Source organism: Nelumbo lutea, chromosome 5 (genome assembly GCF_056320005.1).
Source record: "Nelumbo lutea isolate HS-2025 chromosome 5, American lotus-T2T, whole genome shotgun sequence".
In the NCBI taxonomy this organism is placed as follows: domain Eukaryota; kingdom Viridiplantae; phylum Streptophyta; class Magnoliopsida; order Proteales; family Nelumbonaceae; genus Nelumbo; species Nelumbo lutea.
In genome coordinates this window covers 84,187,928-84,202,749 of record NC_142688.1, presented here as the reverse complement: position 1 = coordinate 84,202,749, position 14,822 = coordinate 84,187,928, and the positions used below count along the sequence as shown (strand labels likewise).

Genomic DNA, 14,822 nt, shown 5'->3' with positions numbered 1-14,822 from the left:
GAGCTTGCCGACCTGACTGGGGACCAGGCGGTGACTTGCAAGATGTGTTCGCTGACAAATTCGGCATGCATATCCCGATGCTCCCAGGTTTCTCAGAAGTTGGCCCACGTACCAATGTTCCGAAGGATGGTCAACATGCATGGCAGTTTCCTCCGAGGATCTCGGACTGGTTAGGCACGACCTTCCAGAAATACTGGGTGTGGTGCGTGAGGCCCACATCAAACAATGCCTATATAAAGGCACCAACCCGAATGACACAGGAGAAGCGAGTAAACACATTTTAGTTTTCATACCTTGTGATTTTTTAGCTCGTGATCTACTACGAGAGTACTAACTTAATCATCGGAGCAACCTCGCCGGTTTCTCTGAAGAGCTACCTAGCTCAGCAATCAACCTAGCTCGGCACCCAATCTACTCCCATCTCGGCCTAGTCAGCTGGGCATCCAAGTCCTCATCCAGCAAAAATCCTCCACTTTAGCCTCCGAATCGTCGGCCACCTAGAAGTAGTCCAAACGATAGGGTGCTGCCAGAAAACCCTTCATCAGTACCCATTATAGGAAGTCCACGTCACTACCACATCATGTCCTCATTTGTAGCAACGAGCTTCAAATAGAGAAAATGTCAAATTTGGCGTTTCCCCCTACCACGCCTTCAAGAAATGGTTTGGGGCACCATTTTTTATGAAAAAAATGGTTTCAAACATGTTATAATTTTCTGAAGTTTCAATATGGCATTGATGTGTTAGCATTTTCTAAAACAACAGCATTGATGCCAAACACCGACCTTATTAATTACTAGTGGTATTATTAGTTTGTCTACGTAAGCAGCTGCCAGGATTTCTTTTTCCAAATGTATACTTATATATACAATAAATGTTCATGGGCTGTTAGAGAACATGAAGCGTCTAAAATCTAGATGCAATCGGCGGAAGAAGCAGCTTTGAGCAACAAATTGAATAGCATAAAGGGAGCGGAGAAGAAGGGGCTGTGGTCGCTTTCCAGAACGAAGACATTAGACGGCGGCCACCTTTGTATCATAACTTCTTGCTGCTCGGGCTTCAAGATTCGATCGTGCATCGTCTTTATGTAAACACGCCTGACCTGATCTACGCCTTGTCCTCCTCCCTCACCAAATTTTGCTCCTCGTAACGCCTGAAGTGGCCCTGGCTTCACGAGCATCGAAGCCAAGGTGGAGTCCTGATTACCTCCAAAAAAATTATCCAACCAAGCAAACATACTAATTAACTAAGATTTGGTCCAAAAATAAAATGTTTGTCAAAAAAAATTATCCAACCAAAGATTTCTGATTAATTCCTTTACTTGATACCTATTCTAACAGTTTTATATTCTGAGTTTTTTTTTTCAAAATTATGAATTATTAAAATCCTCTTCATAGGACTGTGTGGGATATGATCTGCTCTTTACGGAGCGTCCCAGCTGCACAATGGAATTTGGAAACATCTCCCATCCTTATATATTTTTATTCATGTAAAGATGTTTCCAATACATAGTGAGATATCGGGAACTTGTAAGATGATTGGTTCTATTTTACCTCAGAATCATTATTTTGCTAAAAATCATTGATTTGATCAACAAACCGTTGATCTGGGTGTTCGAACTGTCCAAACCATTCAATGGTTTTGACCCTTTTTTATTTTTTTATTTTTTATTGTTTTGTCAAAATGGACCGTCCTTTCGACCTGGGAACTGGACCCCTGACCGGTTCGTTGTCTGGTTCGATTTTAAAAATCTTGAATCCCATGCCATATTTGGCACCCTAAAACCAGTCAATCCACCTGAGTTACAAGCAGTTTCTGCTGTTTAACGTTTTCATAAACTATCCAAAGCAATGTTTTCAAAACCGGACCAGGCTAGACAGCCAGACCAAAAAAACCGGTCACTAGTCACCTGATTGGTTCAATTCACCCCAAAACTGCCATTGGTTTGGTTAGCAAACTGTTGAACCACCAATTTGGACAATGATTTTTGACCATTTTTTATTTTTTTATTTTTTGTTTTTAATTTGTTGTCAGAATGGACTGTCTATTTAGACTAAATGATCAAACCATTCAACCCGGGAACCATCCTCAGAACAATTCCCTATCCAATCCAGTTTTAAAAACCTTGATCCAATTCCAAAGAAATGGAGCAGTGACCTTCAAAAGAAGGCGTTTATCTGAAACACTTTGATGGTTGGTATGTAAGACTCTTGCTCAAGGTAGATTAGGGGCTTTACCTCTTGAGGACTCATATGGTAGGCCATCCTGTGCTGAAATTCTTTCTTTATAATGATGCTGGTGGGAGGCTGGTTTGGTCCTAAACCATATCTCAATTCACACATGTCCCCCGTTTTGAACAGCACAGGAACACCCTGTTTGGTGGCATCCAGAAGAAAAAGATGATTAATAAAAATGAGAAAATAACATGAATAAGTTGGGTAAACAATATGTCAAATTGTCAATTGGGCTGTGTGCAGTTACACGTTAAATGGTACTAATTTGATATGTGGATGAGAGCAAAACCTGCTGCAACTACGGTCATACAGTTCTCTTCCAATCCCCCAAATGACAGCAATTTGGATTGTCTGAATACAATGGCCGTTTAACAGGTTGAGGAATCAATGGTAAATTGGTAATGGTCCATGCCAATAATAAACTCATGAGTTCTGTTGTAAAAAATGTGGGTCTCATGTATTTTATTCCTGACCTAGAACATTATTAATGATTCCACAACCAGCTATACAGTTATTGCCATCAGCCAATCCTTGTTCCAATGACATCATCCATGCAAAAGGGAAAAGAAGGGAGAAGTAGTACACTTCATTTAAATGTAGAATTCTGAAATTAGAGTACCCCATAATCTACTAGTAACCCCCTTATAAACCGCAGCCTGCCCGTGGATTTAGCATGAGTCCAGGATTAGGTTTCTTTCCCTGTACGTGAAACTAAGAATTCTGAACTGGGCTGATTAATCATTAGACTATAAATACAAACATACAAGGTTCATGAATGACAGTATTTATATTTGCATTTACATTCTTCCCAAATTGAAACTTATGCATCTAATATTCACCTTGATCTCATGAGGGAGGGAGTAGAAATCTATACCTAGTCTGGGCACTTGTTTGGAATAAACAATTAATAAATTTATTTACAATATAGATTTAATACTTGGAAAGATTTTCCTACTCTCTACAGCAACCAGCAAGTGACCTATTCAGTTGAGATTATTGTGAATGGGTTCGTCAATGATTGGATTGGGGAAGTGGAGGAAGAAGAATTTGAAATGATCCATCTTCTGGGAGTGTCACCAATGAGTTCGGATGTGATCCCAAGACAAGGTCCTAACAATTGGTTCCAACAGCCATTGCAGCTTTACATAGGGAACACTTCCATGAACAGCTGCATGGGACAAGGGAGTTTTTTCCACTGTTTTCAAAACTGGACCAGACTGGATGGTCGGACGGGAAAAATTGGGACCCAGCCATCTGACTGGTTCCATTTTCCTCCAAACCGCTTTTTCCCCCCAAAACTGTTGATTTTGGTCAGTAAACCGTTGAACCTTCCAGTTAACAGTTTGAACCATTCGAACAATTTTGACCATTTTTCAAAAATTTTTAATTTTTTTTTGTCAAAACGGGCTGGGCACTCAGGTCGAACGATCGGACCGTTCAAACCAGTAACCGGACCCCTGACCAATTTGTTTTTAAAAACCACAGTTTTTCCCAAGTCCCAACCTGCTCATAATAAAAAGCTGTTCCAACACGCTCTAACATGATCTGTCTACACCTCACAACTATGGTGGGTCCTAATGCCATGATGAGATGTGCAGACATATATAATGTTGGAAACATGTTGGGGTAGTCATTGTTGTGAGTAGATCTCATCCCAATGTTCCCAATACATGGCTGTTTGGACCAATTGTTTGGGACCCTATGTTAGGATTAAATCTGAACTCGTGAGCAAATATGTTTGTATGTATGCATGAATATATTAATAGCAACATTATTAAGTACAAGTGATATAGATTAATAATAATTCTTAGTAATTAAGGTATTTTAATGGGAGAGATGTTCTCAATACGAGATCAGATTTGATCCTTATATCATCTTCACAATCTTTTATATCTATGCATTGGGAATATCTCTTTGTATTTGTATATATATTTTTTATGGAGAGATATTCTCAACGTTCAAATGTAATGGACTATGAGAATGGTAAGAGGATGATACTATAAGGACCAAATCCATTGTCTCCCAATTAGACCTGGCAATTTGGGTTGGCTGGGTCGGGTTCAGGCTGGGTCAAGACACTTCAGGTTGATTATGGGTTGGGTTGTCAAATGCTAGACCCTAATCCTAAATGTTTGGGTTAGGGTTGACCCATGGGTCAATTTGGGTCATCCCAAAAACTAAAGAAAAACTACATGAAAATGTCAAAATTTAAAGAATTAACCTTAAAATTTCAAATGTAAAATAAAAAAAAATTAAACATTTAACGATTTAAAGAGTAAAGACTAAATAGAAAAAAAATTAAAAGAGTGGAAACTTTTAACAATGCATAAATAGTCACAATTAAGACTTACAATCAAGTCAGCGGATTAACCCATGACCCAACCCAACCCAGTTTTTTTCCAGGGCAGGTCAGGTCATTCTCACATTTAGATACCTTAATTTGAAACCCTAACACTGTTTTTTCGGATTGGGTTCATGAATTTGATCCATTTTTTGCCAGGTCTACTCCCAGTACACGAGTGGGAGGTGCTGTGGGGAGCCAATCTGATCTCAACACCCTAGGTTTTACAGCGCATCCGATCTGAAATCCGTAAACCCGTGGTTTCATTCTCGAAGTAGGCAACCGACCGGTCATAAATCATAATGCACTTGTGCATCAACTCCGTCAACATGGATCTCACATGCATACGAAGCATATGGTGTTGGACCCCTAGAGGATGAAAGTCGGTGGGTGTTCATTACTAGATAATCTATAAACATTTGGATAGATGGCTATACGACCCAAAGGCCAAGCCAAACAAGTAATTACAAGTTTAGATGAAGACAAAAGAGGTTGAGAGTGCAGAGTCTGTAGACGATATCCGTGAAAATTGAAAAGGAAGGGAGAGGGTCATAGGCTGGTCCACGTAGAGAGCGTAACAGTCCAGCACCCAGCGTGGCTGTATTATGTGACGTGGAACCCCAACCGATTTTTCTGCAAAAACATTTATCCCAACTGATCCCCCATTCCCCACTCCCTGACAATTTACGACTCCGCTGGTTTTTTGCTGTTTTATTTCTTATATATATATATATATATATAGATATAATTTGGATATATTATACATAGATAGATAAAATATATGTGAGTAAATGATGTAAGTGGGCAACTCAACAGGACTCAGAGTGCGCAACAACTATTTGCTCCACTGTTTTTTCACTTAGGGTGGCCCACATCCATTTCAGACCGTCCAATCCTCCCACCCTAGTCCTTCCCTCTGCATACAAGTCCTAAGGGATAGGACAACAACAATTGGCCTAAAAAACTGCTACGAATAAGACGTCTACAACGGGCTAAAGAATCCAATCAAGTATAAACACGTCAGTTGATGATAATCTGAAAGAATACGGATCGCTGACGTGTCTTCTCTTGATTGGGTACGCAACCCGTTGTCCATGTCTTAGAAGCCGGGGAGCTGGATTGTGTTACTTATGTAAGGACTAAGGTCTAAGAACTGAGAAAGGATGGTCGAGCTCTTTAGCTTCTCAGTTCTACCTGCTGCTTTTACAGATGAGTAAGCAATAAGCAGGTGTAGATGTAGTGTAAAGTAGCATATATGCTGTGAGCGACTGATTATATATTAGCAGTGAAGGAAATTACATCTTTGACGTCTTGGTCCGTCCGAAACCCCGAACGAAGCATCGTCGCTCCTACGTAGATGGCCGCCGCGATTTTCTTTGCAAACCTATGGATAGCATCGGTGACGTTCATTCCTCCGGCGCTGTGTCCCACCAATATTACCTGATAAACACCAAGCACAAACAGCACAGTATTGCTTTATATTACGGGGCTAGAGTTTGAGAAGAATAGTACGTACAGTCGAAACGAAGAACGGAAGAAGAATATATCTATAGAGAGAGAGAGAGAATTAGTTGAATACTTTCTGGTCCTGCGGCAAGTCGGACAAGAAGTCGATGAGTGGTTTGTTGTATTCTTCGAAAGAGAGAATGGAATCGGGGTTGGATTGATCGATTCCAGCGCTCTTGAGGTCGAGACACGTTACCTTGTAACCGGAACTCTCCAAGAGACACCGGACTTTGTACCAACACCAGCCCCCCCCTCCTATACCATGCACCAGCACGAAGTGGGCTGGGGAGGAGGAGATGAATACAGAGGATGTTACCTTTATCACGTTCTTCTCTCCCATAGCATCCTCAGATCTTATCAACATCTCCTCTTCCTCCTCTTCTTCTTCTTCTTCTTCTTCTTCCACTTTGGTTTTATTTTTTAATGAGCTCAGACTGATCAAGTGCACAAGATAATTCATCTACATACACTTCAGTACTTGTTATATAGTGCACATGCATGTGACAGAGCTTATGTGAGGTCGATCGAGCTGTGGTAGAGATATATCTGATCAGTCCTATATAATTAATAATTAATTAATAAGCATACCCCGTCTAATTATATATAACAATAAATGAAGAATGCAACTCTGACAAAAAATGATGGATCTTGTCTTGTTCTTAACATTTTTTTTCCTGAGTGAACTCCTGTATATTTATGTACCTATTAACCCGGTAATTTTATTTTCCTTGTATTTATTTAAACTTTGGAGGGGGTACCCATCTTAAAATTTTATTAACCATTATCAAAATGGAAATGCAATGAAAATGATATATAGGGGATATAGCCTGCTTTGTTCACAAACTCAACTCCAATCCAAGAAAGATTACTAGAAAAACTTATAACCAATCAACTACCATCATATAAATGCTAATCCATCAGTTGGTTTTTCATCAAAATTTGTGGGGGTTTTAAATAATAAAAAGCATCATAAGAATGAACTTTACCTTCTTCAATGTCCAAATTTACATGGGTGTCAGCTAGTTTATTGGCTTCTCTAAAAGTTATGGACGAATGTGAACAGCCATTCGGTATCTGCTACTCACTAGTTGTTCTCACATACCTATGCACAAAAGGCTACCACTGTGTATTGGAAACATCTCCCCATGAATGACAAGGCCGTAATGTCTTATGAGTTAAGATGTAAGAACAGCTTGTGGGTAACAAGCAGATCTGAATCCAATTAGCAGTCCAAGGGAGTTCACATCAGCGTCCAAAATAACTAACAACACATCTCAACCATGTATTGAGAACATCTCCCAATGAAAAGTACAGAATATAATGAGACATCATCGAAAAATGTTTCCAATACATGGTTGGAATGTGCCGTGGGGCGCTAATGTGAACTCAGTCCAAAGTCAAGTAGTTCTTAGTTCTTACGCATCAGCACCTGAATGAGAATTTTATTGTCACTCTCCATAATGATAAGATGAGTGCAAAGCTGAAAAGGTTAGCCACATAACAATTTTGTCTTAGGGGGTGTTCTTTTTTTGGATTTTGAGAGGGGGAAATTTGGTCAATGGGATTTTGGTTTCCATTGACTAAGAATCTCATGTTTATTTTTCAGATTTTTGTGAGGACCATGGAAAGTTTATTTTCCTAGGTATCCGGGTAAGTGATACCCATCTCCCGAATGGGTAAATAATTTTTCCACACAGGGGGAAAGTTGCTAACATTTGAATGGGACAAAAATGACACTTTTCATAATGAATTTTTATATAAAATGATCATTACCTTATTTACGTAGGAAATAAAAGAACATGAATAAATGCACTTACCCAGATACCAAATAATTGCATTCATTTAGCTGGATAAAAAGTGAACGAGGCCTTAAAATGGGTTTTGTTCATGTCCAATTTCACCATGTTACAATTTACATGTATATCAACGTAAGTAATCCACCCTGTAGGCATTGTAGCTGTAAAAAGGTTTCAGCCAAAAAAGGGTTTTGTCTTTTTTTTAAAGGCTATGGCAGTGAAGTGGGCTTGGCCCACAAAAAGGTCGGTTGGTGACATACAGATTACGGAACCTATCAAATGCCTCCCGGATCTTTTTTCCTCTCCCCTTCCAAAAGTTCGTATTTTGAGTTTGGGGTTGGGATACCTTTTTGCTGTGGGAAAAATAAGTGCCATGCATTGGTACTGTCTTATATATTCTTTTAACATGTGAGCGCCCAGATCTAGCGACTCTCTGAGTTCATTTGGAGGGATGAGAGAGAGGAGGGTCACTTCACTTGGTAGTTGGTACATCCCCTTTAAATTGGAAGTGATGGGATATCAGAAACATGTGGAACTGTAGGCTTTCTGTGGTATGTGATAATCAAATTTAAAGGATATAAAGAGAGAAAGAAGGGATAGGAAAAATGTTAAGATAAGTTGTTTTTATTATAAATACAAATTGATACAAAATATTATAAAAACCTTGTATTTTATATGTATTTATACTGTACATATTTATATTTGAAATCCTTCCAAACTGAGCCTTAGGAACAAAAATTTGATGAGAGTAAAGAATAAATTAGGTTTATAATTAAGTTACATTTTTATTTACTATTATCATAAAGAATAAAAATCAGAACATGGGAGGGGAGGGGAAGACGTAGCCCACCTTGCCCCAAACCCAACAACAAAGCTTTCCTTTTCACATTCAAACCCTAAAACACCCAACAAGCCAACAATATTATTGTTGATGACAAGATATAATAATTCCTTTCCTTTCATTAATATTATGTTTGGTTTGAAGGAAAAAGTAGGAAAACTAATTTAAGATTTGTAAAGGTTTCTCTATCTTTTCTTTCCTTTCCCTACTTTTTCCTTCAAATCAAACACATCCATTGAGAACATTTCCCATGAATGAGGCCTAAATTTAATTCCCATATTGTTGATGACAAGATATAATAAGATCCACTGACATAATATAGAAAGCCTGCCTTTTAGCTGTTTGAACTTGGGCCTTGTCAACAAGAGCCCACAGATATAAACTGGTCATCATCGATACTTAATCAATCACGACCATAAATGAACATACCTGTATTTTGTACTCACAAGTGTAGGACTCTTGTAAACAGAACACTGCCGTCGTATTCACTGGTAATTAGTTAACAGGTTACACGTAACCTAGGGAACAACAGATCCAAAATGTCTCAACTCTCAATTAGTATGGTTTAAGACATTTTGTGACTGTGATGAAAAAGGCCAATTGCTAACAACTTGAGGCCTACCAAAGGCTATCTGCCAAACAATAGTATCCCATCCTATCCTCCTATCAAATATGGTGTGGCGCTAGCTAAGTTATATGTCATATACTCGGCTCACCTATCGACTACCAACTAATCTATATCACTCAATTATAAATGGAGAATATCTCATCCTCTGCATAGTATTTTCTAGAGGGAAATATTTTCAATTCACAGGAGGTAGTGTATTGTAGATAGACATAGACAGAATTCTTGTGGACAGAATATCTGGAGTCACTCAATACCCAAATGATTGAATCGACTATTGACAGACTTTTGATGAATTCAAGACTCAAGATGGAAACCGAAATATGAGGATAAAACTTAAAAAAAGTCACTGAATCTGGCGCACACCCGCACAGGAGACTGAATAGTGTCGTGTTCTTAGGATATGTGTATGCTACCTTGTTATTTCTTTTTGAAGACAGTACATGTCATAACAAATTGTTTGTGGCCAATAAAAGTGGTCATGCACGCTTCCTTGTATCCACCCGTGCATGGGTGGATTCTAGATCTGCTGATCATAATATATTGCTGGTCACATTCACCCAGTCACATATATGGAACATCGGTTGTATTATAGTTGCTTATATTTTTAACGTATATCTGGATGAGCATGGCCAGCAGATCCAAACTCGTGTGGGTGAACGTGACCCTACTTTTTTTTCATCTTTGTTCACATTACACTGATGAATCCAGATGTGCTTCGATCGCATATTTAAAGCATCTCTTGTATTTGTATTTATTATTCATGGTGAGATATTGAGGTTGATGTGAAGAATATTCAGTGAGGAGCGAATCCCCCAATCTTCATATGTAAATCTTCATGCTCAAACAACCTGAATAATCAATCCTATGGTTCCTATCCACCCGATAGATATGGGTTTGGACTTGATCTGGTAATATTAAACCTAAGACAAGATAAAAGATTGGGACATTGGGTTGAGCTTGGACCGGAAAATCTCAACCCAACTCAATGATGTGATGGCGACCCACTGCACTTAACCAGTGTCATAATTCATAAATAGGGATGGTAATTTCTATCTTATCTGGCGGGTGCCGGCCTCCAGCACCTGTGTCAATGGGATGGGTATGGGTTTGAGATTTTACAATCCATATGGGTATGAGTATAGAATGATATTAGGCTAAACCCAATCCTCTTCAACATGATATTGTTGGAAGAAATGTGAACTTATGTAATATATATATATATATATATATATATATATATATATATATATATTGAATTTAATAATATTTTAAATTTTATGTGAAGGATATATAATTGATATTTTATGTGTTTTCTAAGTGTCTTAATCAAATAATTAAAAATTTTGATACTTATATATATTATTTTACTTGTTTAATGCTTATATATAACAGAAAATAATAAGAAATTAGATACAGCTTCTGGACCCAATCCACCAACCTGACCCACCTCAGCTTCTGGACCCAATCCACCAACCCGACCCATCCCACCCTTAAATGTGGAGAGGTTAAGGTCGGGGAGGGTTTGAATTGTGAAAATTCAACACACTACACAGGTTTTGGGAAGGTATGGATTGGGAGGTCAAGAAAGACCGATAGGGTGTAGAATCATTCAGTCCTCAGTCCACAATACAACAACCAACTCCATAAACTGGAATTGAGGAAAGAATGTTCAATTCCACCATAGCTATACAATTTCTCAGTTCAAGAGAAAAATTAGAACGGAAATATATCAGAAGGGAAGAAAATCAATGGTTCTCAAAAGATTTTTCACAAGCTTCTCTATTGTGTTTTTTTTTTTTTTTTTTTTTTGTCGCAAGATTATTCTCAAATAATAAGGCTATTTGGTGATAGGCCATGAAGGTCCATTAATGCCTATATTTGGATCCATAGGAAGTCTATACTAGAAGGAATAACATGAGGGGACGAGGACGACTAAAAACAAAATAAATAATGGAGAAGGGGAACCATATTTTGTCACTCCACAGTTGACTGTGCAAACTAGCTGGGGACCTCCTCATATAGGTAATACATTGAATGGTTCACCTCCTCCCTCAAGGTGACCAATCGCTAATAGCTTTGAATGCCATGAAGGGACTCTGCAAATATGTAGAGTGTAAAATGGTGCATGCAAAGTTGAGTTAGTTTTGCTCCGACAAATTTATCTTCTTATCAAATAGATTTTTAACTATGATGGATGCAAATACAAATTCCAATAAAACATGTCTTTTTTTTTTAATCAAAAGTTCACTTGAATGCAAATTTGCTTCTTTTTATTGATGTATTTTTACATCTTATTGTCAATATAAATATGCATTGAAAAATGTATTTTCTGTTATTTGTCAATGCATAAATGTAATATTGTCAAACACATGCAAAAGTAAACTAGAGTGTACATTTATCCTGAACCGGGATTTGTACTCCATTTGCATTGTTTCCAAACACCGTCTAAGTTGGTGTCTAGAGACTCCAATCTTCTGTGGGAACAAAAAAAAAATTGCTCCTATTAAAAGTAGGTTTCAACCATGATACACTAATTACTTACGAGCTTGGCCTTATTATAGATGCACATTGAGACATCTCCTATGTTTGCATATTACTATGCATGGGAAGATGTTCCCAATGAACAGATGTAATATCATGTGGATAGGCGTGGGTAGGATTACTGTGGGCAGGAGATCTCAATTCATTACTGGAACCAATCATGGCTGAGTTGGTAGGTTTTCTGGACTTGGCTGATTGTAGCAAGGACTTGAGGTCAAATCCTGCTCTGCCACAAAGGCACCGATGTTGGGGGTATAGGTAATAACTAATCAGAATAGTGATCCATTCTCTAGTTTTGAAAATTGGACCGGTTGGCTCAGGAGCCAATCATGACTCTGGGTAGGTTTTGAACCCCAAAATCATCTGACCAGGGTTTGGATTGGATGGTCAAATTGTTTGACCCAACAACTTGTGGTCAAAGTGGTTATGTTTCCTAATCGGTTTTTAAAACCGTGCTTGCTTCCACCTCTTAATCTTATTCTTGTATGCAAGGTTTTAAAAACAGACCCAGAACTAGAACTGTTCTTGCCACCAATTTTTTGGTCAATGGTTCGACCATTCAGTTTGAATAGATGGCCAAAAAAAATAATTAAAACAAAAAAAATGCCAAAAAACTGTTGAACGGGTCAAAGGGATTGACAATTCAACCGCCCGGGTCAACAAGCTATTGACCAATTCAACGATTTTTTGTTAAGGACTGTGATTAAAGTATAACAGAACCAATTGCCTAGATGATTCCTAGGCTGAATGTTCTGACCGCCCGGCTCAACGACAGTTCGTAAACATTACTTATATGCTAGACTTTGCTATGAATAATGAATGATTGAATCACCGCTTGTTGTTTATTAGTTGTGCATACAAATGTTTTCAACTTTTCTATATTCTTTTAACCTTCAACAAGAGAAAACTAAAGTTCAAGCTCTCGAAGCATCTCCTTTATTAGCTTCAAATGATGAAAATGACATAACCAGTGGAACACAATTAGTTTCACCATCCGAAAATGGCAACATTCATGGTCACACCGGAGTTCATCTACTGAAGGGAACCTATCAAGGAGAGAGGACCACCAAGCTCAAAATCAAACTTTAATAACAAAAGGTTAGTATCTTATTGGTATCATGCTGACAAATTATTAGCCTAGTCCAAATTGACTACCGAAGAGAACACAATTGTATTTGTTCACCTATTGAAGAGAACACAATTAGTTTCACCATCCAAAAATGGCAATATTCATGGTCACACAGGTTCGTCTACTGAAGAGAACCTGTTAAGGAGAAAGGACCACCAAGCTCAAAATCAAAATCAATAACAAAAGGTTAGTATCTCATTGGCATCATGCTGAAATCTGAATCAACCAACAACGAACATAGACTTGCTAATTGATCTCCATGACACTTACTCTGATGTGAAGATCCAAAGAAGTTGGAAACTCTAGTCAGTAACTTCTAAGGGCTTGTAAAACTGAGTATTAATATATTAGCTACTGACAAATTATTAGGGAGCCGCTCCCACCAGCCATCACTACAACTAGTCACCCGTCAAGTCTATATTTCAGCTACCAGCTATCAAAAAAATAAACAAAAATATAAAATATTAAGACAAAATGAAAGAAAGAGAACAAAAATCTACAAAATAAAAAAAGAAAAAATAAATAAATAAATTAATTATTATTAATCGAAAGGGAAAATAATCCCAACTAATGATTGGCTATAAATTTGTAGCAGTGAGGTTGTGTAGTAAATAATTGAAAAAGTGTCCATATTAGGCAACACATGGCCTTCCATCTAACATGTTGCCTTAATACCTGTCATTTAAACCAAATCAAGATAAACATATAATTGTAAATAAATTAAAAGTTAAACAAAATTATTGTAAACCTGATCTCAAATGAAGATTTTGATGGTATCTTGTTCAGTGGTGAAGGTTAAAGACGACAACGTTCAATGGTAGGGAGCGCCCTACCCTGTTGATCTGGAACTGAGCCAACTGTTGATCTAGATCTAAACATGAAGGTTGAAGGTTTAAGACGGCAGCTCCAAGTTTAGCACCAACATACCCATGAGTGTCCTTTGCAAATCAACCTGCACAAAGGAGCCAGGACAACAATTAAATAGAACAGTTTGACAAATATAAACAAGAAAAGGTATATGCCAAACAAGGGTAGATCCCAAGTTTACATCTTCAAAGAGCTTTATGTTCTTTGTGTGAATGCGAAAATCTCCAGTTGCCCAACTTCATCTGGAACACCAATGTCATTTTCCCTATCAAACCTTCCTAACCTTCTAAGAAACGGGCCAATGATGTTAGGTCTATTTGTAGCCTCATTAATGATATGAAAAACAAAGGGAGAGAAGAGAACGAAATGTTGTAATAAGAGCCTTGGTCGAAGTTTCCCCTCTTTCAAGCACGTCTACTTATGTCTATAATACAATTGATGGGAATAAAAAGTATCATATTTTTATCCTAAAATATTCATTCTTTTACATTAAATTAGCACTTAATTGGACTCATTACTCTTGTAATTCGATTTAGGGCAACCAAGAAGGCGACATGAGGAAAATAAGGCTAATCGGACGATTTTATAGTTTCGGCACCATTTAGTAATTTGGGCATAACTCTCAAACCCGGACTCCAATTGGGATGATTCAAGATGCACCGGAAAGATAATGGAAAAATCCACAACTCTCATGTTTTGGGTTTTGGAAGATTCGGTATTTATCGAGGTCAAAATTGGGCCCGAAGTCAAAGAAGGTTTGTAGTAAAGCCCAGTTCACAACTGAAGTCCAATTCGCAGAAAAGACTTGTAGCAGCCCAATCTATTAAAAAAACTCACTTCGAATTCAATAATAAAGATTCTTATCAAATTGAAGTTTTAATTGTAATCCTAGAAAGATAAGTAAGATCGAGATTACTAGATAAGATATATGATAGGATTAG

The 14,822-nt window shown here is 37.8% G+C and overlaps 1 protein-coding gene across 1 annotated transcript; it reads right to left on the bottom strand.

Moving 5' to 3' along the window:
• Positions 1-836: 836 nt before the first annotated feature.
• On the bottom strand, positions 837-6,562 carry LOC148853195 (methylesterase 17-like). The gene is made up of 4 exons (XM_088943560.1): positions 6,153-6,562; positions 5,873-6,013; positions 2,236-2,370; positions 837-1,196 (listed from the first exon to the last, which is right to left on the bottom strand). Exons 1-4 carry the CDS (start codon positions 6,537-6,539, stop codon positions 912-914), a joined length of 948 nt encoding a protein of 315 aa, XP_088799686.1. The 5' UTR covers positions 6,540-6,562; the 3' UTR covers positions 837-911.
• Positions 6,563-14,822: the final 8,260 nt, after the last annotated feature.